General features: G+C 42.2%; 1 protein-coding gene across 2 annotated transcripts; it reads right to left on the bottom strand.

Moving 5' to 3' along the window:
* Positions 1-1,043: 1,043 nt before the first annotated feature.
* Positions 1,044-21,328, bottom strand: macf1b (microtubule actin crosslinking factor 1b). Of its 2 annotated transcripts, XM_085422511.1 has the most exons (40): positions 20,490-21,327; positions 16,758-17,494; positions 16,532-16,579; positions 16,226-16,396; positions 15,519-15,685; positions 15,274-15,433; positions 15,078-15,162; positions 14,555-14,799; positions 13,850-13,969; positions 13,614-13,721; positions 13,302-13,520; positions 12,785-12,988; positions 12,476-12,707; positions 12,133-12,359; positions 11,918-12,040; positions 11,732-11,833; positions 11,516-11,617; positions 11,229-11,393; positions 10,904-11,059; positions 10,434-10,631; positions 10,189-10,317; positions 9,911-10,081; positions 9,622-9,777; positions 9,289-9,495; positions 9,051-9,170; positions 8,788-8,957; positions 8,500-8,659; positions 8,002-8,196; positions 7,603-7,728; positions 7,231-7,374; positions 6,848-7,036; positions 6,615-6,729; positions 6,315-6,481; positions 5,992-6,154; positions 5,699-5,853; positions 5,522-5,596; positions 5,246-5,363; positions 3,329-3,474; positions 3,016-3,136; positions 1,044-2,872 (listed from the first exon to the last, which is right to left on the bottom strand). In XM_085422511.1, the coding sequence occupies exons 2-40, from the start codon at positions 17,412-17,414 to the stop codon at positions 2,847-2,849; spliced, it is 6,342 nt and encodes a 2,113-aa protein (XP_085278637.1). In that variant the 5' UTR covers positions 17,415-17,494; positions 20,490-21,327; the 3' UTR covers positions 1,044-2,846. The 2 variants fall into 2 exon arrangements, with proteins under 2 accessions (XP_085278637.1, XP_085278638.1); XM_085422512.1 differs by lacking the exons at positions 1,044-2,872; positions 3,016-3,136; positions 5,246-5,363 and having other exon boundaries at positions 3,346-3,474; positions 20,490-21,328.
* Positions 21,329-22,632: the final 1,304 nt, after the last annotated feature.

Below are 22,632 nucleotides of genomic sequence, written 5' to 3' on the forward strand. Positions count from 1 at the left end.
TCAGTTTAATGTTATCAAACAAAATGTTTTTTGGAATTTAAAAGGAAATAATTAGCCAATCAGCTTATACTGCTATTGAATCTTGTTTTGAGCATCTGGTGCCCACCTGTAAGCATTGACCCAGCTATAGCGGTCAGTTGTCCAAGCATGCCTTGACAGAGAGGATTTGTCTTTCATTGATGCAACCCACATCCTCAACTCTGAACTGACAAATGCATCAAATTTGGCACCATTTGAGAAAAGCAACGAGGCTTTCCAACAGTGTAAGATGTTCTGGGCCTACCCTGAGATCTCTTCCCAGTCTGGCATGGTTGGAAAACCTTCATAGGGAGCAGCCCATAAAACATCTTAACTTAATACCTGAACCACCTCAACTGTCAATGAATATGACAAATAGGATTAGAGATAAAGTTCAACCCTGGTGGAGCCCAACATCCACTGAAAACATGTCTGATTTTGTGCCAGAAATGTGGACAGCTCTGACTTTGATTATACATAGACCCCGTGGCCTGTAACAACAGACACACTCCATACTCCCACAGTTCACCCCAGTAAACTTTCTCCAAATCCACAAAACACATGATTGAAGGGAGGGTCAAACTCATACGATCCAGCCAAAAGTCCTGTAAGGGTGATGACCTGGCCCACTGTTTGGACAGAACTGGCAGTGTTTTTCCTGAAGATCTGGACCGAGGTTTGACAGTCAGCCGGAGAATCTTTTTCAAGATCTTGATACCCTGAAAATTTAAGCACACCCACTTTTTGGTAAATGGCAACCACCACTCCACTCCACAGGCATTGTCTTAGACCTCCACGTCAACCAAGTGTCAGCCAAGACAGCCATACAATGGCCAGAACCTTTATCATCTCAGGATTTTGGAATCTCATCCTAGCCTGGCAACTTGGCACCACGGAGCTTCTTAACTACCCCAGTAACCTCTGCCATTGTAGTTGGTCTTCTGCCTCCTCCACAGAGGGCATTTTGGTAGTATTAGCAAATGTAATAATATTAATAGCAAACTATTTCATATTTTTATACAAAAGTTTTATTTTTTATACAAGTGGATGTAAAATTATTAGTGACATTCATCTAAAGTTAGACATCAGAATGAGTGCTGGGTATAGAAACATTTACAGTACAGAAAGATCAGGGTGCATAGCAATCGAAGTGAAATCTGGCTGTTGTAATTTTTTACAGTACAGTAAATTATCAACTGTCTCCAAACACGAGGCAAAGAGAAAATGTATTCCATCACGTAAAACATTTTTGACTTTAAAAAATTTAGTTGACAACTGCATAGACCAAATGCCATGACATAAGCTACTGAAGCTACTCAACCTCAGGTGGATCTAGTACAAAGGGACACTTACAAACATAGTGGTTACACATATTGTAAAGTATTAACTGGTCTATCATTAACCCGCAGAATAAAAGCTTTGCAACACTACCAGTGGATGATGATGATGATGATGATGATGATGATGATGGTGGACTTGTAGTTGATTATTTCTCAAGATAAATGTGGTTTGTTGTTTATTGCTGAAACAATACATACTGTTATGTCCAGGCTCATGTGTTGTTATTAAGGAAACTAGTGTTGAATGTTCTTTTTAACATCTTTGGAAGGCGAATAATGAATTAACAAATGTGAGAGTTTCTGAACTGATTGAATGGCAGAAAACAAAACAAAAAAACGATACTGTGTTGCTTAAAATGCCAGAAAAGCATAGAAACTAATAGAAATATTAAATATACAACCACTGCATTCTCATGACATAAAATTGTCAACATTATTTTTTTATGAACCCCAAACTAAAATTATAGTTTGTATAAATCATATGTAAGACATCCTCTTACTTAGCACGACATATCTACAGTAGTTGGACACAGAAAAGTGCATATTTATAAAGACAAATGCGCTAAAGAAATTTTTCTAAGTACAGTGTTATGAAGAAAAAAACACATCTACATGTTCACAGTAATGTTCCATAGAAACATACATCGAAAGACACAACCAGTCCTGAGAAAAAGAATCTCTACAAATCAACAATGGCCCGTCGTACTTCAGTGCATTGTTCGTTAAACAATCTCCAGTGTTTAGAGCATCCTTACAATAAAGAATAAAAATACATTTATATGAAAACATGCTGTCCAAAAAAATTAAAAGACAAAAGAAAGTGTGGCCCTGCCAACAATATCCTCATCATGGAATGACATAAAAACAAAAAAAAATATTACAAAGCTGACGGACGGCATACTGTACCCTTTATATAGTTATGATTTTGGTATATGAGTATTTTTTTTGGATGTTGATAGCAGAGTCAGATAACACAACACCTTTCAGTGCCATCATATGTGAGTCTTAGCACTATGTCACCTTGAATCAGTAACAGAGCGTTACTGACATCTCCCGACACCGTCCGACTTTAGCTCATCTTTAGCAGGCTTGGAAAATAAAAGCAGTTCTGATTAAAGCAATGCTCTGGCTATCATGCAGCAAGTATCCATGCAGAAATTCTTACTCTCTACGCAATCAGATACAAATATATGAAATGAGGAAAAAAGGGACAAAAAAAATCTCTGCCTTGCATCTGGACTGACCCCTCATTGTCCACACTGAGACATTCTTCTCACGCAGATTACCTAAAGCTGCACGCCTGTTAGCAGCACTTTTGGTGACCTTTCCTGTATTTTTCCTTCATTTTCACCTGGTCAAATGTGAATGATTCCATTATTTTCAGGCCCCTTCTAGCACCTAACTTTTGCTTGTCACTCTTTTGGGGCTTCAAGGCTGTGTTTGGGTTGAGCGCTGCAGCATACTCAGGGTGCTCAGAAGGAGAGATAATCATGTGGGCAACCTCTCAGTTTCGTCTAGAAGGTGCAAAAGAATGAAAACAGACAGAATCGGGTTAACACAACAAGTTTCTCAAGTTCTAAAAGTGAATGTTGCAACTTTACTGGATGCACGAGAAAGCAGTTTGCCTAAAAAAATCAAGCAAAAAATAAAAAATAACCTGGTGGTGATGGAGAGTTATCCTCCCCTGTTGTGGCAAACTGTAGGTCAGACCCCAAAGCAGCTATGGAGCTCCTGGGGCGAATGCAGCGGTCACCTGAGAAACTCCTACGAAGTAATGCCTAAAGCCAGATATGTTACACCAATTACTGATAAATGTCTCCATAATAAAATACATTTACATTTTTTCTGGTTGCTACTGTTCTTCATTTGAGAGGTAGACAGGTGCAACTTGATCCTACATTGTTATGGAAATTCTCTCATTTCAATATTAGAAAGATAGGAAGTTGCTTTACCCACAGCTTAAAGCTTACCTTGCGTGTCATGGGGCTGGTGGGGGCAGAGGCACTGCTGTACAGGCTGAGGCTTGAGTTGGACCTGCTGACAGTCAAACCTTTAGAGGTGCTCCCAGCTGGGGACAAGTACTTCTCTTTTATCTTCAGGTTGGTCCGACCTTTTACTGTTGGAGACACAACAGAGGGATTTTACAGAAAATGGCAAAACTTCTCATTATTTATAGATACACCTATTATTATAGTCAGCCAACATGTAGATATTAATAAGACTAAAGTTTTTTCACATACGCTGTGTTAACAACCCCTCCAACCCAACAAAAACTCAGTGAAAAGATGGCTAAAATATGTTGAAGACAACTTTGCAAGATGTCTAAAGAATGTTGAGATTTGGTTGAAGGGTGAAAAGAAAAAAATGCATATAATTATAGTCTAAGGAGCTTGGAAAGAAAAGCGTCAAATGGTGGAGAGTCCCAGATTTAAACCCAGTGGGAGTTTCCCCCCAAAGAGGGACAAAGGACCCCCTGATGATCCTCTACCTAATCACATGAGCCAAGGTGTGAAAGCGGGTGTGGGTCACAATCAGCCAGGGTTTCAGGTGAGCTCATTATGAAACCTGGCCCCACCCTAGCATGTGATTTCCTGAGGTCAGATGGCCCAGGGTGTGAGTGGGCGTTTAGGCGTCTGGGGAGGGATCTCAAAACTGGATTATAGATGGCAGACAGTTGGTGTCGTAAACCATCGCCTCTGTTCAAAGATGGTCGCTCACAGTGGACATAAATGGCTTATTTCACTCCTCCTTCAAACCATCTATCCTCTCTGTCCAAAATGTGAACATTGGCATCCTTGAAAGAGTGACCTTTGACCTTTAGATGCAGATGGACTGCTGAGTCTTGTCCTGTGGAGGTGGCTCTTCTATGTTGTGCCATGCGCTTGTGAAGTGGATGTTTGGTCTCTCCAATGTAGAGGTCTGGGCATTCCTCGCTGCACTGTACAGCTTACACCACATTGTTAAGTTTGTGTTTTGGAGTTTTGTCTTTTGGGTGAACCCACTCACACCCTGGGCCATCTGACCTCAAGAAATCACATGATAGGGTGGATCCAGGTTTCACAATGAGCTCACCCGAAACCCTGGCTGATTGTGACCCACACCCGTTTTCACACCTTGGCTCATGTGATTAGAGGATCATCAGGGGGTCCTTTTTCCCTCTTTGGGGGGATACTCCCACTGGGTTTAAATCTGGGACTCTCCACCATTTGACCTTAGAACTGAAGAAGCTTCTCGGATGAGAGGTGAAACGTCTTCAAGCAACTTAAAGAAGTCCAGACGCTTTTCTTTCCAAGCTCCTTAGACTACACTGACCTGGATGACTGAGAACCTTCACAGACATGTATAATTATACACTCTTCCTCATAAAGACCTTTACAAAGTCTTTCCATAACCAACAGATTCAAACCTGGAATCTGCCGTTCTGTCTTTCCACATGGGAAAAATAATGTTTTAATGTCCACAGGCTTGTCCTAATCAGCTTACCATGTGACAAATAACAACAGGAGCCCATCAGAAACAGAAAGTTTGCATTTTTTTCTTTAAATATAAGAGGTCAACAGCCAGCTGTGATCTAGTCATCTATTTGACCTTTACTTTTGACCAGATTTAACCCGATTTTAGCCTTGATGGCTCTACATGTAGATCTTTTTGATTGCAAAAGGATTTTTTTAGTGCTAAACATGAATTGGTCAGTTCTTGATATTAGTTTGTTTCACCTTTCACTTTTTAATCTAATTCACCTGAATGTCAAATGAAAAGGCCATTATTGGCCAACTAGATATAGCTGAAAAAGCAATGTTAAGAGATGTTTTATCCTTTATGGTTTGTAACAGCTTGTCTTTGAAAGAAAGGCATTTAGTTATGCAGGAAATAATGACTATTACAACCTCTGCAGGGATCATTTTTAACCAGGAATTCATCCAGAGCAGTCCAGCCTCCTCCGACTCTGACCATCAATGTGCTACGCAGGATTCGAACCATCCTCAGTTGTTGGGAATCTCCAAACTGGAGCAAACATTAAATAATATAATATTACCGTGTTACAAGTACTGATGGACAGAGGAAATCCATGTAAGACATAAATTTCCTCTGTGGTCGAGGATTTTAGCATTTTAAATATGAAGTTGCATATCTTTTGAATCAGTGACTAACAGTTGACTCACCCTGTATCTGTTGGCACTTATTTGCTCCACTTGAAACCTCTTGGGACAGTTACACTGTGCTACCTGTCGGCTCACCTAATAAAGGCAGGATAATGACAGCATGAGTTGAAAAACCTCATAAGGAGTACATTAGTTTAACTTTTTCTTAATTATTCCTTATGAACACGCTCTTCTTACCTCTTCATTGATCTGATCGGCATCCAGTGTTTTTCTGTAGGGATCTCTGCTGGGATGGAGCGCGCTCACAAACTCATAGTAGTCGATGAAACCGTCGTTGTTCATGTCAAAGATGTTGGCGACAGCGTTCATCTCTAGAGAGCTTGTGGGGAATTCTACAGAAGGAGTACAAAGCCTTATCTTGAACACCAGCCATGCAGATCTTAACGTAAAGAGTTAAAGCACTATAATCCAGAATGAGAGCTACATTAGTATCAGCAATGAACTGATTATTATAGGTAAGAAAGTCTCACTAGAGGCAAGAACATAATCGATGAACTCCTTCTGGCTAATCCGTCCATCCTGGTCCCGGTCGATGCTGCGAAACACGTCCAAGATCCGAGACTTCAAATGACTAATCCACTGTATGTAACGCTTTCGCCAAATGTTAAAGTCAAAGTTTGCAAATTCTTCCATCTGTGGGAAACAGCAAAATATCACAACCTTTTTAAATCTTTGAATGTCAAAATGTCTCTCCTAATAATAATTTCAAAAACATTTTTATTGTTTTGGCCACCTACAATGGTACCAGAGTCTCTCAACGTTATTACAGTTATGTTGCAAAAAGCACAATGACCTCTTTGAGCATTTGCTGGTGTTGTTCCAAGCGGTTTTGTCTCGCCACAGACAGGAGCCAAAGTTTCTGCCACTCACTGACCAGCTGACTGAGCTGTGGGGTCTGAGGGTCAAGGTGCTCCAGGGGGACTGGTATAGCAGGCTGCAACTTCATAGCGCTCCTTCTCTCTGGACAAAGAAAGTCATCATTCATCTCAGTCAAATGATACTGTATGTGCTTGACAGGTCATTAGCAGTGAGCTACTCAACCTTTAACCCTTTACGAATGCATGCACAGAATGCTGTTTTCACAGTGGCTTACTGGTGAGGGGCCGTTTGCTTGGGGAAACTTGCTGCTTCGAAATGCTCTTGTGTTTGCAGGATTTTGTGGCATGTTCTACCTCTGGGAACTTTTTATTTAACTCCTCCATGAATACCTGCGGAGAGGAGTCCATAACTGAGACTACAAAGTACAGTAAGCATGTTGTAAAACTGGGGGTTTTGCAGTGCAAACATGGTAAATAACTCATGCTCTCAAAGAAAAAGAACTCATACTGTGTGTTGCTCAATGAGTTTTTGGTTATGCTCTGTGGCCTCAGGCAGAGGCTCTTGATCTCTGAGGCTGAGGGCTTCCTCTGCTGATGAGATCCAGTCCAGCAGTCTTTGGACTTCCTCTCTCTCTGTCTCCAGTGCTGTCAAACTGGCTTGGATCTTCTGGCCCTGCTGCTGGGCCCAGGTCTGAACCTGACTCGGAAAACAAAAGAGGGGGAGAAAATTACACAGCTCGCTGTTTATACATTGATAAAATGTCTTCCAGCATTCAAGCCATTTTGGTGACTGATAGCAACAGTTACCTAAACAATCAAATGATTTGTTTTTTAATATAATTAAAGGAAAATAGAACCTTGTGTGTATTACTTTGGCACAAAGGCACTCACTTCCTCGTAGCGTGTCTTAGTGACACTGATCCACGATTTTAGGGTGATTATGGAGTCTGGATGGCAGGAGGCAAGAATCTCCTCACCCAAACACTGGATGTTCTCAAGCTCCACTGCCTGAGCCTGCAAGGCAGACAGCGACTCCTGTGGCGGAGCAATAAAAAGACTTGGATGAGTTTTTTGATGCTCGAGGTAGCCGTCCTTACAGCTACGCTCAAGCACAGCTTTGTTTAACTGACCTTCAGCCAAACACTAAACTCTTATCAGCACCAGCTTCTTCTGTAGCAGAGTCTGTCCTCTGCACTCACTGGAAGCTGATAAGCTGGAAAAAAAATAATTTCTCTACAGGGAGTGACAAAATTTTATACTGACCTCATGCTGTTTGCGGAAGGAAAGCAGACCTTCCTCCTCCTCTGGTATGACCCCGTATTTTAGGATCCTCTCAGCCTCAGTGAGCCGCTCCATGAAACAATGAACGAGCCCGTCGAACTTTTCAGCCTAACAAGAACGAGGAGGGGAGTTTAGCTCCTTATTAGTGCTTCACATCATGTGTTTTTTCATGACTTTTGACAAAACTTAAAGAAACACGACTACCTGTCAGTTTTTGTGCAGAAGCTATCAGTATCAGTGCAAAAGGTTATGTCTTGACAGATTAAGTGACACAGTCGAATCAGCATTTAATACCGAATGTCAAAATTCCAGCTTCTACTTTTAAAACAGCTGTTGCACACACAGGACAGCCTCACAGCCTTTACTATTCGTGTACAACACCTGCTGAAGCGCAGCCTCCAGCCTGTCCTGCTTGCTGACTGACAGTTTGCACACAGCTTCCCAGCGGCCCTCCAGTTCATCCATCTGCTCCTGCAGCCAGTGAGCGTCGGCCGTGCTGCTCCTGGTCAGATCTCTCACAGAGCGCTTCAGGGTCCTAATGCATCCGGCTCGCTTTCCCAACTCCTTCTGGAAGGCCTGAGAGAAAGAGAAAAAAAGGCTAAAACCAACTATTTTATTTTACTCATGAGGAAGGACTGTGAAGAATGAGCTGCAAATTCAGAGTACAACAAGTAGCACTTAACATTAATTGTACGTATATACATTAATAATACATGTGATATACAACTGTTAGTAAACACTTCATGTACAAGACTGCATTACACCCTCTAATATGAAAATGAGGAAATGAATAACACTGCATTTAGAATGAAAACATTAGAATAAGTCCTGTGGGTTGGTTGCAAAGGCTGATTTTTTCCAAACTGTATTTGTGGGTACCTTGTGTTTGTCTATGAGATTGTTGACCATGTCTTTGTCTCCACCAACAGGTACGTCTTCAGCCAGTTGGGGTTCTGCTCTATACAGCCAGTCGTTCAGTGCCTGCAGAGCATCAGTGAATCTTCCTGAGAACAGCAGTGCTTCCTCTAGCTTGTGTTGCCTAAAAGAAAACAGAAAACACAAACACTTTGAGTACACTTTTTTTTTTGGTTATTTATCTGTATTAATGTGAATGTTTGGCTCATTTATTGGTAGAAATTCAGTTGTATACGGTATACAGTTCTGTACCTCTCCATGGACTTGCCACTGATGGTGTCCCATGTGTCTTTGAGTTCAGCCATTAAGTTCTCCAGATGCTGCCTATCGTGGGAGGTTTGAGCTCTTTCATGCAGACTGCGACCGCTCTTCAGTGTTGCCTCGTACATGGGCCTCTTTGATCTCAGTAGTTTCTGGAACTCCTAATTACAAGAGCGATCGGCAAATGAGTGACACATAAGTGAACAGCAAAGGTGCTTACACACATACAGCATATCACCATGTTTATAATGTACCTTTTGCTCTGTCAATTGTTGCTTAATCTCTTCGTGGGACACCGCAATCTCCTTATGTGTGTCTAATGTCTGTTCGACTTCTGTCATCCAGTCCACCAGGAGGCGCCAAGATTCATTAAACTGAATGAGATAGAAACATTTTATACAAAGCTCTCCGTGGGTGTGGCACATTATATTCATATACACGCGTGAGAAAGATCAAGGTTACATATCTCTGTATATTAGAGATGAAATATACCTGCTTGGCATTCTTTTTAACATCCTCCAGCATCCTTCCTCTTTCTGAAGTCCGCTGCTGTAACTTTTTGTATCGATCCTGGACGGTCATGATTAGGTTATGAATAACATCACAGTCGTCCTTTCTGCTGAGCTCAGTTAGTCTGAGGCCTGCGTTCTCCACTGTGGTCTTCTTCTCTCCATAATTGTTTACCTCATTCACCAGTGTCTGTATAGATAAAAGCATTTCATAAATGAAAAGCCAATACATATTACAGGGTTTAGATCTCTGGATTGGAAGCAATAAAAACAAAAATACAACAGGTATTTAAAAAAATAAATAAATAAAACCTACTCTGTGACTGTGCAGCTGTGCACAAACTGTGTCCAGAACAAAGCTAGGAGCTGGCAGGTTCCCCATAGACTCTTCACACTTGCTCATCTTAGTGAGTAGCTCCTGGACACTGCTGTGAAACTCCTTGGCCAAATTGAGTCCCTCTGTGAGCTGTGCCTGTAGAAAAAAGTCCTACACTCTGATTTACTGTAATAACATGTATTTGCAATAAAACACACTAAATAAAACACACTGGAACTGAAAACAAATCTCAAAGAGGCAGCGTGTTGACTGTGCTACATTAAAGGACCTTTCGCTCCTGGACTTTGCTGTAAACAGACGCCCATTTCTGTTCAAGAATCGACAAGCTGTGTTCGGTGCTCGATCCCCGCACAACACCGCTGCTCTCCAGCATCCTGTGAATGGCATTCTTCACATCTGTATAGGTGTGGAGCTTTGACTCCATCTCATTACACAACTCCTGTCACATCAAGTCAGGAGAGCCAAAGAATTAGAACCAATATCTTCACATGTATGTTTCCAGGATTATAGTTGACATTTTTAATTTTAAACTCTAATCAGCCTCACCAAGTGGGCATTGAGCCTTTCACTTGCAGAGTCCGGCATGCCCCACATGATTTTAGAAGAGGACAGTCTCAGTTCTGTATTCTCCAACCACTGTAAAAGGTCCTGAATCTCCATTGTAACATCTTGCACCTGTGCCAACACAATATACATATATCGTGCATCAACATTTGTTATAAATAAACTGAATCGTGTTTTACAATCAAAAAGACTTCTGATCCAGTGTAACAATATAATTCTGTCTTCACCTGACTCAGTCTGTTCTCTAATTCCAGCTGCCTTCGTTCAGTCTCACAGCGGACAAACTCCCAGCTTTCATTGAGATGCTCCAATCGAGATTGCAGACCATGTGGACCTTCTGCGGACCCAACCTCCAGCAGCCCCCTGCCTGCCTTGTTGAGGGATTCCACTGTGCGAACATGAGACATAACATCATTCCGCAACACCTTTGAGAAGGAAAAAGGAGGAGGGAAGAGATTAATGCATATGTATAGTATTTCCGCAATGTATTGCTTGGATTGTTTTGGGCTAAGTGTTTTCTGGTGTTAGTTATTTCTGACTCTTATAAGATGACTCAGATAGGTGGTGTGTAAGCATACAATAAACAAGACACACACATACACACACAAAGTTTCCAGCGTTGACAAAGTAGCCTACTGAAAGGCTGGATTGAAATGTTAGTCACAGTATATCTGTATTTATTAAGGCCACCACCAACCTTGTGTTTAGCCAGCTCTATTTCACATGCCTGCAGGTCAATGCTGATTGGCTGGCTGCCCTGCAGTTGTTCAGTGGTCCTGGAAAGCCAAGTGTGCAGCTCATCCAGTGTGTTTTGGAACTGACCGAGACCCAGCAGAGCACACTCTAACTGATGCTGTAAACATTAGAAACATTGGAAACAGATCATTTTTACACATTTATTACAGGCTAGCTCACCTTTGTTTCAGTAAAATGTCTTTTGAAGTTGTGGCACAGCAGATATAGCAGCTAATAGCCACATTAGCATTAGCATTGCATCACTCTACCTGCTGTCATCTTCTTACCTGTCTGTTGACAGTCTCTGACTCCAGACTGTCCCAGCGCTGTCTGAAGTCACACAGTGGCGAGATTGAGCCTGGACGCTCTGAGCCTGGAGACAGCCGACACACAAACCGATGGTTCAGACTTTCTATCTCAATCTTCTTTTGGTAAAGTTCCCGCTTCAATTCCTAAAACAAGGGATACCGTACGCAAACATATACCAAGAGAACACATTACTTTTAATAGGCAAAGGTGCCGTTATGAATGAATGTAATTGCAGGTTCTAGGGCAGTATGGAGAATGAACCCACCTTGAGGTCACATAGCTGTTCTTTGACTGACTCCAAGTCAGTTCCTACCACGAACTCCTCTGCAGAACTCAGCTCAGCTGATTTCAACCACTCAAACAGTCCCTGATAGTAAAAAGATGTGGTGTGTTATTTAATATAGCTGTGATAATGACATGTATGTTATTATAAATTTATGCATACCATATAAATGGTTTTGTATTGCACTTGGACACATACCTGCATGGTATCTTGATAATGCAGTGCCATCTGCAAGGAGTCCTCCAGCTTTTTGTGACATTCATTCCATAGTTTGCTTAAGTTGTTCCACGTGCAATAGAGCTTTAAGCCAGCAAAAATATATGGTTTTATGTCAGTGCACAGTTTAATCAGCTGAAAAAAATTACTTTCAGATATGTTTCATACTTCATCTAGGCTCTTTGTGACATCTGGTTTGTCAGTATCCCCGCATGCTGACATCAGCTCCATTCCCAGAACGCCAAGACTGTCCAGATCTCCCTGCAAACTGTCTATATCCTCCCTGAGAGTCTATATTTTGAAAAGATGGAAAAAGTTACAACATGTCTTTCTAACAATATGGGTTCTTCACGCACGCTTCCTTTTAAAGTCTCCAGACCAACCTGCATGGTTTCAAGGCTCTGACGTATTGTTTCAGAGTCTGTTCGACTAGCATTGAGATCCAAAACCGCCTGCTGAGCATCATTAAGAGCAGCTGTGACATCGCCGACATCGCTCCAGTATTTAACGGCAAGGTCCAAGAGTTTGAGCAGCCAGGTTTCCCTCTCTTTAGCTTGATTATGTGTCTCATCCCAAAGCAGGGACAAGCTGGACACTCGCTCTTGAATTGCTGGGATCACAAGGATATGGCAAGCAAACTGCTTAGAATTTAAACTTTTCCACATAATTAAAAACATTGCAGCTTGTGGTTTTGTGTGTTTTCAGGAGATCTGAGAATATGGTCACCTGTGCTGATTGATCCATCCCCGGCAGCCCGAGTGTTAGCCAGTAGTTCATCTGCCTGTGTTTTGACGCTGCTGAGGCCTAACTCAAGTTTGGACAACTCAGCCAAGGTTTGCTTGTTGTCCTGCAGCTGCTCTTGGATTCTTGGCGTGAGACCTTGAAGTAAGGTGGGTGTCTGTATGCGACTGAGCAGGCGGTGTAGACTCTCTTTGATAAGAGTCATCCTCTCGTTCAGCTAGAGGAATAAGAAAACATTAAGCTGTGAACCAGTATAGGACAAACTGGTGAACATTTCCAAACAAGGATTCTTACCTGAGTGAATCGAGGCAAGGACTCCTCCAGTAGATTGGCAGTCTCTCTCACGCGGTCTCTAATAGCTCTATGCTGCTCCTCAGCCTCTGTGGCCTTGCGGCAGAACTGATCCCCCTGAATGGAGTTTAGTTCTGACAGGCGTTTTGCCAGAGAGCATAAACGTGCAATCAAAGGTCTATGTTCAGCTATAGATTCCCGAAGACCCTAAGCACAAGAGAGAAAAAAAAAAGTTTAACAATGCAGAGAGCACTTTATTTACCAGAAAGCATTTGAAATGAACAGGGAAAGGACAAAAAATCCCTTTGTGTCACTTGCAGTGACAGGCCTGACACAACAGACCTGTCATGAAGTAAATTACATTAATGAACTATGGTTTAACAGATTAGCACATTTACCCAGAGAAAAATAGTGGCAGTGGCTATAAAGTCTGAAAGGACTTCATTGTTCACCAGCACAAAAAGGGTGATGAAAGAAGAGAAAAGCTGGCACTCTGATATGGGAAAGCAGGTTTCTTTACCTGTAAAAGGTCCTGTTGTTCCCGAAATGCCTCATAGCTAATTGTGGTGAGGGACAGCTGGCCAATCAGGGTCTGAGTTTCTTCAAGCCACGGTGAAACCTCAGCAAAGCCCTCAGAGAATTGATGGAGGAGTGACTGAGCATGCTCAAGCTGCAGGACCACGTGGGAATTGGTAGCTGAGGTGGTGTTGCATTGTTCTTGTAAAGCCTCAATTGGGGTCTGCAGGAGATGTAACAGTGGAAAAAATACATTCAAACCTCCCGAGTCATGTATGTGTTTGCTTCATTGATGAAATTTTAGTTCAGAGTGTACCCGAAGATCGCCAGTTTCCCCTTCATCGCTGTATGTCATCAAGATTTCAGTGATTTTTACCATCTTCTCAATATTGAACCGATGTTGTAGAATCTCAACTGCTAAAATCTGTACAGGTAACATTATATCAAGTTAAAATCAAGTTAAAATCAGTTACCAAACATTCCTATTGATGGACTTATAAAACTGTAGCATGTACTGTATAATATATCGTGTCTGTGTGTGTGTGTCCTGACCTTTTGCTCATAGACCTGTTCTGCGATGAGCTCTGGATCAAGATCAATAGTTTTCAGCTTCTCAAGTTTGGCTGCTGTATCTTTGAACCAAGCTATCTCCTTTACCACTGCTTTTTCCAACTGTTAAAAATACACAGTATTGTCACATAAACAAAATAATTATCATTCAAATACAAATAGATATGTTCTGAAGGCTTCCAACATCTTAAGTAAAAAACACCATGTGACAATAAAGAAATTACACAAAACCTAATGGCTTTCTCTCAGAGTCTTCAGGTCTCAGTTAAATCTTAAAGTTCATGAAAGTGCAATTAGAGCAAGACTGTCCTACAACAACACTGACTTGACGGCAGCTAATGCTTGGTCAAAATTAGATCAGGTGACAAGACAACAATCCCAAGAACGTCAAGAAACCTACAACAGACAGTCCCAGTTTCTTCTTGGGAAAATGAAATGCCAACCCCAGCTCCACAATAATATGACAGATTGATGAAGTCATACAGAAGCAATTACTTTATTGCTGCTTAGATGGCTCTTTTGAATTTGGTGGTGTACTTAGTTCTTCACATTACTTTTACAGAGTCCTGTGAAAATGTTTTTTTTTTCCACATATTACATTAGCTTTGCACTTCCACTTTTCAATGGCGATCAAGTGGTATTTCCTTGTATAAACCCTAAAAACCTTTAATTATGTGTAAACATTACCCTTTGTCTCTCAGCTGCACATAGTACTGCATCTCCAGCATGAGTCTGTGCCCCTGCTGCCCCCAAGAGCTCCCGCTCAATGCGACCCAGCCACAGGTGGAGGTCCTCTTGGCTGGAGGTACAACGACTGGAGGCCTCAAGCGCTTGTTCCAGTCTCTGCAGCACGTCCAGACTGCTCAGACTCAGCACAGAGCAACGAATACGCAAAGCATCCATCTTCTCCTGTACTTGCTGGGCTTCCTCCTCTGAAAGAAAAGGTAAATCCAGATTTACACAGTAGCCATTCATCAAAATAACCACCAGCATCACACTTGGCAGGTGTACTGCTGAGGATGCAAGGAAGTGCAGTGTTTGGTTTGAAGTTGTTTGAACGAGTGGTAGATCACATCTCAGTCTTCTCATATAATAGTGTTGATTAATCAAGGAGTTATCAAACAAGCGACAAGGGACAGACATGGGCAGAACTTCTATTATTAATATATCCATCTACAATAACTAATTTAAAGATGTATGTAAACATTACCTGATAATGCTTCCATTAGCTCATGACCTGACTTCTGTATTTTCCCTAGTTCTGCAGTTTTAACTTGAATTTCTTCAACAACAGCCTGAAGGAAGAAAAAAAGTGTTTAAAATGTATTGTAAAATCTATTCTTCTATTTAAACAATACAATCCACCTTTACTTTGCATGGCAGTCCATTCGCTTTAGATTTCTAACCTTGGCCCGGTCGGAGGCCTCTGTGAGATGCAGCATTACTCTTTCTGCATTTCGAAGTTCAGCTAGAGTCTGTTCCATAGATATGAGCCATTGCTGCAAGCTGTCCACTCCTTCCTGGAACAGCTGGGCCCTGGGAAGGATGAGCTCCAGGCTTGCCCTCCTACGAAAGTCCCCGTAATCAGTGAGTGATGTTTGTCTCGTGATGCAGTCTTGTCAAATCAATATTGATAGTAAGAGTGGTTCACCTTTGTTCTGCTTCCTGTTGTAAGGCCTCCCACTTCTGATTAAGAGTGGATAGTTTGACCTTTACTTGCTCCCCTTCTTCTCCCACATGGGCCTCCACCAGCTGAGTGCCTTCTGACATCATGGAGGTCATACTACGCCTCCGGTCTGTTAGGAGACGCTGCAAGAGCTGTGAAACAGCTGAATATCTCAGGTGAAGTGATATTATGTGGAATCACAAACACTATTGATACTGCTATACAGAAAACCTATTCTTAACATTTTATGTACGATTTCTGAGACACGACATTGCTTGCACCTGTTAATATTTCTTAAATCCGCCTCCCCTTTTATTTTTGCTTTTTTTGTTTTTCTTCCTGTTTTTGTGCCAGTCAGTGAGGGGGGAGTCCGGTTTCACAAACCTACATTATCAAGAACCAGACAGGTTTCACCTCCTCCAAAGAGCGCACAATGGGTGTGACTGCCGCTGAAAGGTGAGAGACTTCCCTGCTTTTATATGCCCTCAGGACATGTAGACAAAGACTTACTGAAGCTCATTGTGGTGATAAACACCACCCATTCACTGCTGAATAGAGCAGATTTACCTTAAAACGGAAGCACTAGAGCATTTTCCATGGATTCAGGACATCTTCCTATAGGTAATTCTTTTTGCCCACTGCAGAACTCAGTGGAAACATGAAACTATGATGCAATGTTGAACGTAACAAACCTTTTGTTCTTGGAGCTGTGCTTTCACCACTTTCACCTCTGATGATGGGGGTTTCTGATTTGCTGTGAGCTCCTCTATTTCTTTGACCCATTTAAGCAAAGCTTCCAGGTTTTGGAGAAATGTTTCAGAATCTGTAGAAACATCCTTTAGTGCCAAGGCAGATCTTGTTCCCTTGACAAAAGACCACAACATATCAGTATCAATTTCTTAACTGTGAATAAAAAATGTTTTCTTTAAAACAAGGTTGTTTCACCTGAAATATAATCGGCGTAACTACAACAGAAATATGATATGGGTAAAACCTACCCTCCATTTATCCAGGGTGGGATCCTGATCTGAGCTTGAACTTTGGAGCTGCAAAGTAAAGACAATCCTAGTGTTTTGTCAATTCATAAAAATTTTGATATAGAAATACCCAAAAAACATATTGCCTGTACAGACAGAGAGAGTTCTAGGATAGAAAGAATAATGGAAAGAGTGAAAAGAAAACCAGATACAACTTCTCATATTTGAGAGTCGTGTTGTTTTCAACCTCTGCAAGTTCCTCCGCGACACCATTCAAGACTCTCACGGTTCTGGTGACAATCGGGTTCCCTCCTTTATCTCCTGGTGGATACTCTGTCACTTCCACAATTTCTGTTACAGTTGTCTCTGTCACCTCTGTCACTTCTGTGACCTCACGTGATGCCACATTCTTCCAGGACCAGGGGCTTCCTTCTCTAGAGTCTCTCCTCTGGAAGCTGGCCCTCCTCTCTGCAGAGGTTTTCTCTGGGTGAGCCAGAGGTGATCTGGCGAACTCAGGAGGCACTGTCCTCCTTGTCAAGGTGCCATTTCGAGAAGTTTTTATGGGAGACGGGCTGCCTTGCCAAGCATTTTCTAGAGTACTGGTACTCCTGATTGTTGACGCAGGAGAGCTGTGAAGGGGTTTATCTGAAATGGGAGTTTCAGCTCCCTGCTCCCTTTTAAGATCAATTTCCTGGGGTTCCTTGTAACTCTCCACCTCTCTTTCCTTGCTCGCATCATCGTTGGCTTTGTCTTTGATAGTCTCTTCCTTTTTGGTCTCCCCATGTTGCTCTGCGGGCTGCCACTCTTTTCTTCGTTGGTAGCACTCCTTCAGAAAGTCCTCATCTGACCTGACATGCTTGGACTTCTGGCCCAGGCAGCTGGGCCGGCTGATGAGGTTGCCCATAATCCTTCAGCCCAGTGGCTAATGAGGTAATAGGTCAGGTAAGGGCCAGCGGCCATGCATGCGGGAGTTTCTTCAGCTACCTAAAATAAGACAAGGGGGTCATCATGCAATGAATAATTGCTCAGTTTGTGAATCTACAAAATAATACTTATTTTAAAAGCATAGCTTCCCAGTTTCAAAGGCACGAGTTACTCCTTGCATAGCTTACACGTCCAGAAAACTGCTAACAAATAAAGTAAATCAGTGTCTCACATTCTCCATTTGCTACATTTCTTTGCCAGTGTTGCCCTTTTCTTGGCACTGAAGGACCATAGGAAAATGCATCAGAGATACTTTGCCAGGATACTCCCCATCCCTTTGTCTAGATTTCACATAAACACCCGCAAACACACGCACTCCCCTCTATGTCACATCACCAACCGAAATATTCTGGGCTTAGAAATCAATGTGACAGGCTTGTCGAGGATCCCACTGTTGAGCCTGGCACAGAAAAAGCAGTGGCAATCAGCCAGCGCTTTCTGTAACTCAGCCTGGACCAGTCCTGGGAAAGCCGCTAAGGATCTGATCAAATATGACAGCCATTAACACGCAGACATCGCCTTTCTAGAGGGTGACAACAAGAGGAGGTGCAGGAAAACTAAGCGGCATGAGAGTAGTGGGGGAGTTGTTGGTGTAACAGACACCAATCAGTAGCATACCTTACAGTATACACTGTTATTACACAGACTGATAGCTGGTGACCTTTATGGAAAACTAAAGCCCGACTCTCTCCTATTACCACACTACTACTGCAGAATTCTGAATACAAAAATGATCTGATCACCATCTAACCTGATCAAAATTACTACATGAGTGACAGTTTACGGTGTTAGCCTGTCTGCCTGTCCCTCAGCTCAGAGCCTTCATTGTTTTAACAGGAAGGTTAAAGGTGAGAGTAATTATCTCGGTCTAGTGGAGCTGAGGTGAGCCCATCAGGATAGCACAGGGAGGGGTGCTGTTGAAGTTAGGTCCTCCTCTGAGTCATGATTGGACTGGTCCATTCAGAATTATTACAGGTCATTTCAGGTCATGCTCGGTGACTAAAGATCTGTGGGGGGCCTCTATGGGTCATCAAAGAGGAAATTGGGATGTTGGCTCCTCAAACTACTGAGAATGCGGAGGATGTGGATGCACAGTGCTATAAAGATAGACAGTTATTCTGTATATTACACCCATAATCGATTGCTAAAATAATAGCCTGTAGATGCAGCTTCTTTATTTTTGCAGCTTCTTAGACAAAAAAGTCTACAGCCAAGGAGAACGTCTCTCTACTGTCAATATACAAAACAAATTTAAATCAGATCTGCCTTAGGCGGGCTTTTTAAAGTCCTTCATTTGGTTCTCCTTTTTTGTTTGACTCAATTCTTATTTATTATATATATATAGCTGTATGTGTGACGATGTTTATGAAAAGTTTCATTCAAATTGGCACACCCATAAAGGAGCTAAGGTTACATATGCTTGATCACTGTAGTAAGATGAAATCTGACAGTGTTTAACTGGATGGGAATCTAAATATGACCTATGTTGGTATGATGCCTCCATGTGCATTAAGCTAGCAATTACCTACATCATGCATGTTTCTGCTGAGCAGATGATGCAGTTAAGAAACCACAGGGGAGTACACAGTCAGATCAGAGAGTAGTGCCCAGACAAAGCCCCAGCCTGAAGATCAATGATTACCCAGTTAGGCCAGATCACTGCCCAGCAGTCTCCCGAGGAAGCGAGAGAGTGTCTGTGGCTCTGTCCATATGGGTTAACAATTCAGCAGAGAGGGTGTGCCTTCTCTGGTTACCGCACCACATGTGTGGTCATTTACTAAACTACACGGCTGCTCTTACAGTGATCTCACAGCACACTGTGTGAGGATATGCTGAGGACCACTTTCATCACATGCTACAGTAAAAAGGAGATTCTGTTTGAAATACACAGGCTTATGTACTCTTATTCTCATTATGTTGCCTTGACCCCTTAGACCTGATATAGAGTGAAAAAACCCCCAATAATCATTCAGTTTTTAAGGAGGACATGTACTAACACAGTGACCTACATTATTTCATGAAAGAATCCCTTCTCAGCATCCCTGGATCTGATATACACCTCTCACCTTTTTGCACAATGGTAGATGAAAGGGAGCCAGGCAACCAGAGAGCCACTCTACTATATAACTGATATTGACCTAACCATCCCATCACTTAACCACCTTTAAAATGGCCCTTAATTCAAATGGCCCTTTCTCTGCTCTCAGCTGTGATTTATGATACACGACCGCAGTCCATTTCCTGATGAATTGGATTATGACTATAGTATAGGGACTTGTATATAGTATAAAAGCACGAACATCAAAATTAGCAATATTCATTTATATGTGTGTATGCATTATGAGCATCTAAAATACCATATAGAGGATATTTGTATTGTATGTTTTTCATCATATTTATACACTGATTTGGTGTAATAAGCTCGATACGAGTGGACTGGTAATTAGTGGCGAACAATAATCATCAATCAGAACAGTAGAGCCTTAATGTTGTGTCACTGTTGTGTGCTGGTTTCTGTTGAGGGAGGTCCTGAAGTAGTAATCATTGTAGTGGTCCCTAATCAGGGATGGCAGCTGTGCATTCACCCATGAGACTCATAACATTTTAGGGTGGATAATGTACAAGGTTGCACACTGTCCTCTAAATGTGCAATACAGCACTACTATATAAAATACAATGTGCTAGTTGTAGCTGTTGTAAAAGGGGCATGTCTCCATACAAGGAATTGAGAAAATGTTCACAAAGAATATATAGCTGAACTAAATAAAATACACTTATGTACTTACATTTGAATGATCCATTCATATTGATGCTTTGGAATATTTTATTGCCTCTTGAACTGAGTAAATGCAGAAAATCCTTCAGTTGGATCTCTCACTGCTACGACCTCTTAGTTTAATCCCTGACCGGCAAAGTGCAAAACCAAAGTCTCTCTAGGCCAGCCCTGACTTAGTGGCAGTTTTGGCGGTTAGAAGCTTACGTGAATTACACTTACCCCGAAGCACAGTCGAGCCCAACAGCATGAGTAAAGGAATCCAGCTACTCCTCAATCACCGTTCAAAAAGAAGACAAAGATAGAAAAAAAATCCAGCTTTGTTTGAGCATCCCTTGAATGGCCTCCCACCTCCAACATCCTGAACTGAAGGCTCCCCGAATGCATACACATGCATGCTCCCTCCAGCTCACACTCAATCAAGTGCACTCATTCACACATGCTCGCATACAAACACACTTTCTAAACACACTCACACATGTCCTGATAACTCATGCTTTTCCGTTGCCCACAGTCACAGGCAAACAATGCCCTCCTCTCCCTTCACAGTGCACCCTTCCCCTCCCGTCACTTCACTTCTCCTCCCACCAGCTCTGCTCCTCTCCCTTTCTTCTTTGTTATGGGAGCTGCGATGGAGGAATTCTTTCCTTGTTAACGCCACCGATGGGATAGTGCGCCCAGATGGAGACAATGTATTCCAACGGCTCAGTTGAACTCCCACAGTTCCCAGCCAAGAGCAGTTTTCACATTGAGGTCAAATTGTGCCAGTTCCATATAACGGCGTGGCAGCGCTATTCCCACCAGTGCTGCTGATGCTCAGGTTGCTCCTGTACCGGGCAGCCTGGCAGCAAAGTGCCCCCTTTACCTTCCCCAGGCTTATTTTTTCTCTCTCACTCTCCCCCTTCTCATCCAACAAAGCCCCTCCTCTGGGTCCGACTGTGGCTCAGAAACTCCATGCTGCTTCTTCATGAAAAATGGGGTGGGGGGCAAAAAAAAGGAGAGTTTTCTAAAGACCCCTGGGTCGCCCTTGAAACATTCACATGGTAAGTGACAGCTGCCTCGGCCCATTCCCTCTCTCGACGGCGAGGGAGAGTAGTGCAGGCTACAAAAGAAGGGACCCACACCCACCCTGCCATCCACCCACTTACACATTCACCCCAACCCCCTTGCAGTCCCCGATTCCCCATTCTGAGGCAGTACAGCAGTCTCCACAGCAGCAATGAGGACAACTAATTACTGTAAAACATCTCAGATTACTTTTCAACTCACTTCCAGCCACTGCAACTCAACCCTGTAAACAAAGAGGCTGGAAGCAAACACAAAATAGAGAGCAACGGGAAGATAATACAGAGTCTTTTCTATGCTTTTGGCATGGGAAAGCAAGGAAAGACCCCTATGGTGGAATTCTATCATGCCCCATTTAAGGAAGTCACAATATTTGCCTTAGAAATGCAATACACCAAGCATTATGTATGCCAACGCCATTACAAAAATACATCCTTATCATTTAAGGTGAATAATCTGGGCAACCATGTTTTAACACATTTCTGGTATTGCTTCAAACATGACCAATGCCATAAGTAACACCAAAAAATGTCTGGAAATGATGTGAAAGCGGGATACATAAACACATGCATTTATGCGAGTACCTTAGTAACAAGGCCAAGCTCTGCCCTCTTTATCATTTTTCCTTCTATCTTTCTCCAGCCAACCAAACAATCAAACAACTGACTAATTCTCCAAATGCACACATGCATGCACCTTGCACACACACTCTTTTTCACTCTGTCTCGCCTGTACACATCCACTCAGTCGTACATGTAGATACCTGCCACTCAGCCTGCTGCCTAAGCCACACTTCTCAGCCAGTGTTGCCATGAACTGCAATATCTTAACAGCAGCAGGAATGTTAATGTGCATTCACTGAACAGGTACTTATATCATAAAATCGATATCAATTGTTCTCGTGTGAAGTGCCTACTGCGTTACACGTGAGTAGAAATGTCTTGGAAGCTGTCACTGTAAACTTTGTTTGCATGAAATGTGCGCCGAGTCCTGGTTTATTCAGTTTGTGTCTCAGAGCGACAACGTAACTCCGTTAACAAAGAGTTACAAGCGATTAAAATAAGCAATATACTTTTTTCATCCCTTTAAAATGAAACACATTGCCCGGCCCAAGATTACCGTTTTTGATAATCTACTTTCACTTTAGACTAAACACCAGACAACACAAAACTGGTCTAGAGTCAAACCAGCGGTCTAAATAATGTTAATTTCTGCTAAATGTTATCATATGCTAACAGCTTCAGCATCTTAGCCTTTATTTAACATGCTAATAACCATGATAACTAACAATTATTGTAGC

Source organism: Rhamphochromis longiceps, linkage group LG11 (genome assembly GCF_057381845.1).
Source record: "Rhamphochromis longiceps isolate RC_006_pf linkage group LG11, R_longiceps_female_GT1.1, whole genome shotgun sequence".
NCBI lineage: Eukaryota > Metazoa > Chordata > Actinopteri > Cichliformes > Cichlidae > Rhamphochromis > Rhamphochromis longiceps.

What these genes read in the sequence shown, in the direction of transcription:
- macf1b (XM_085422511.1), bottom strand. Translation starts at nt 17,414, where the DNA reads ATGGGCAACCTCATCAGCCGGCCCAGCTGCCTGGGCCAGAAGTCCAAG. An exon ending in CAACAGGAAGCAGAACAAAG is followed by an intron (nt 15,434 to 15,518) that starts GTGAACCACTCT and finishes GGACTTTCGTAG; the next exon opens with GAGGGCAAGCCTGGAGCTCA. An exon ending in TCACAAAGAGCCTAGATGAA is followed by an intron (nt 11,834 to 11,917) that starts GTATGAAACATA and finishes GCTGGCTTAAAG; the next exon opens with CTCTATTGCACGTGGAACAA.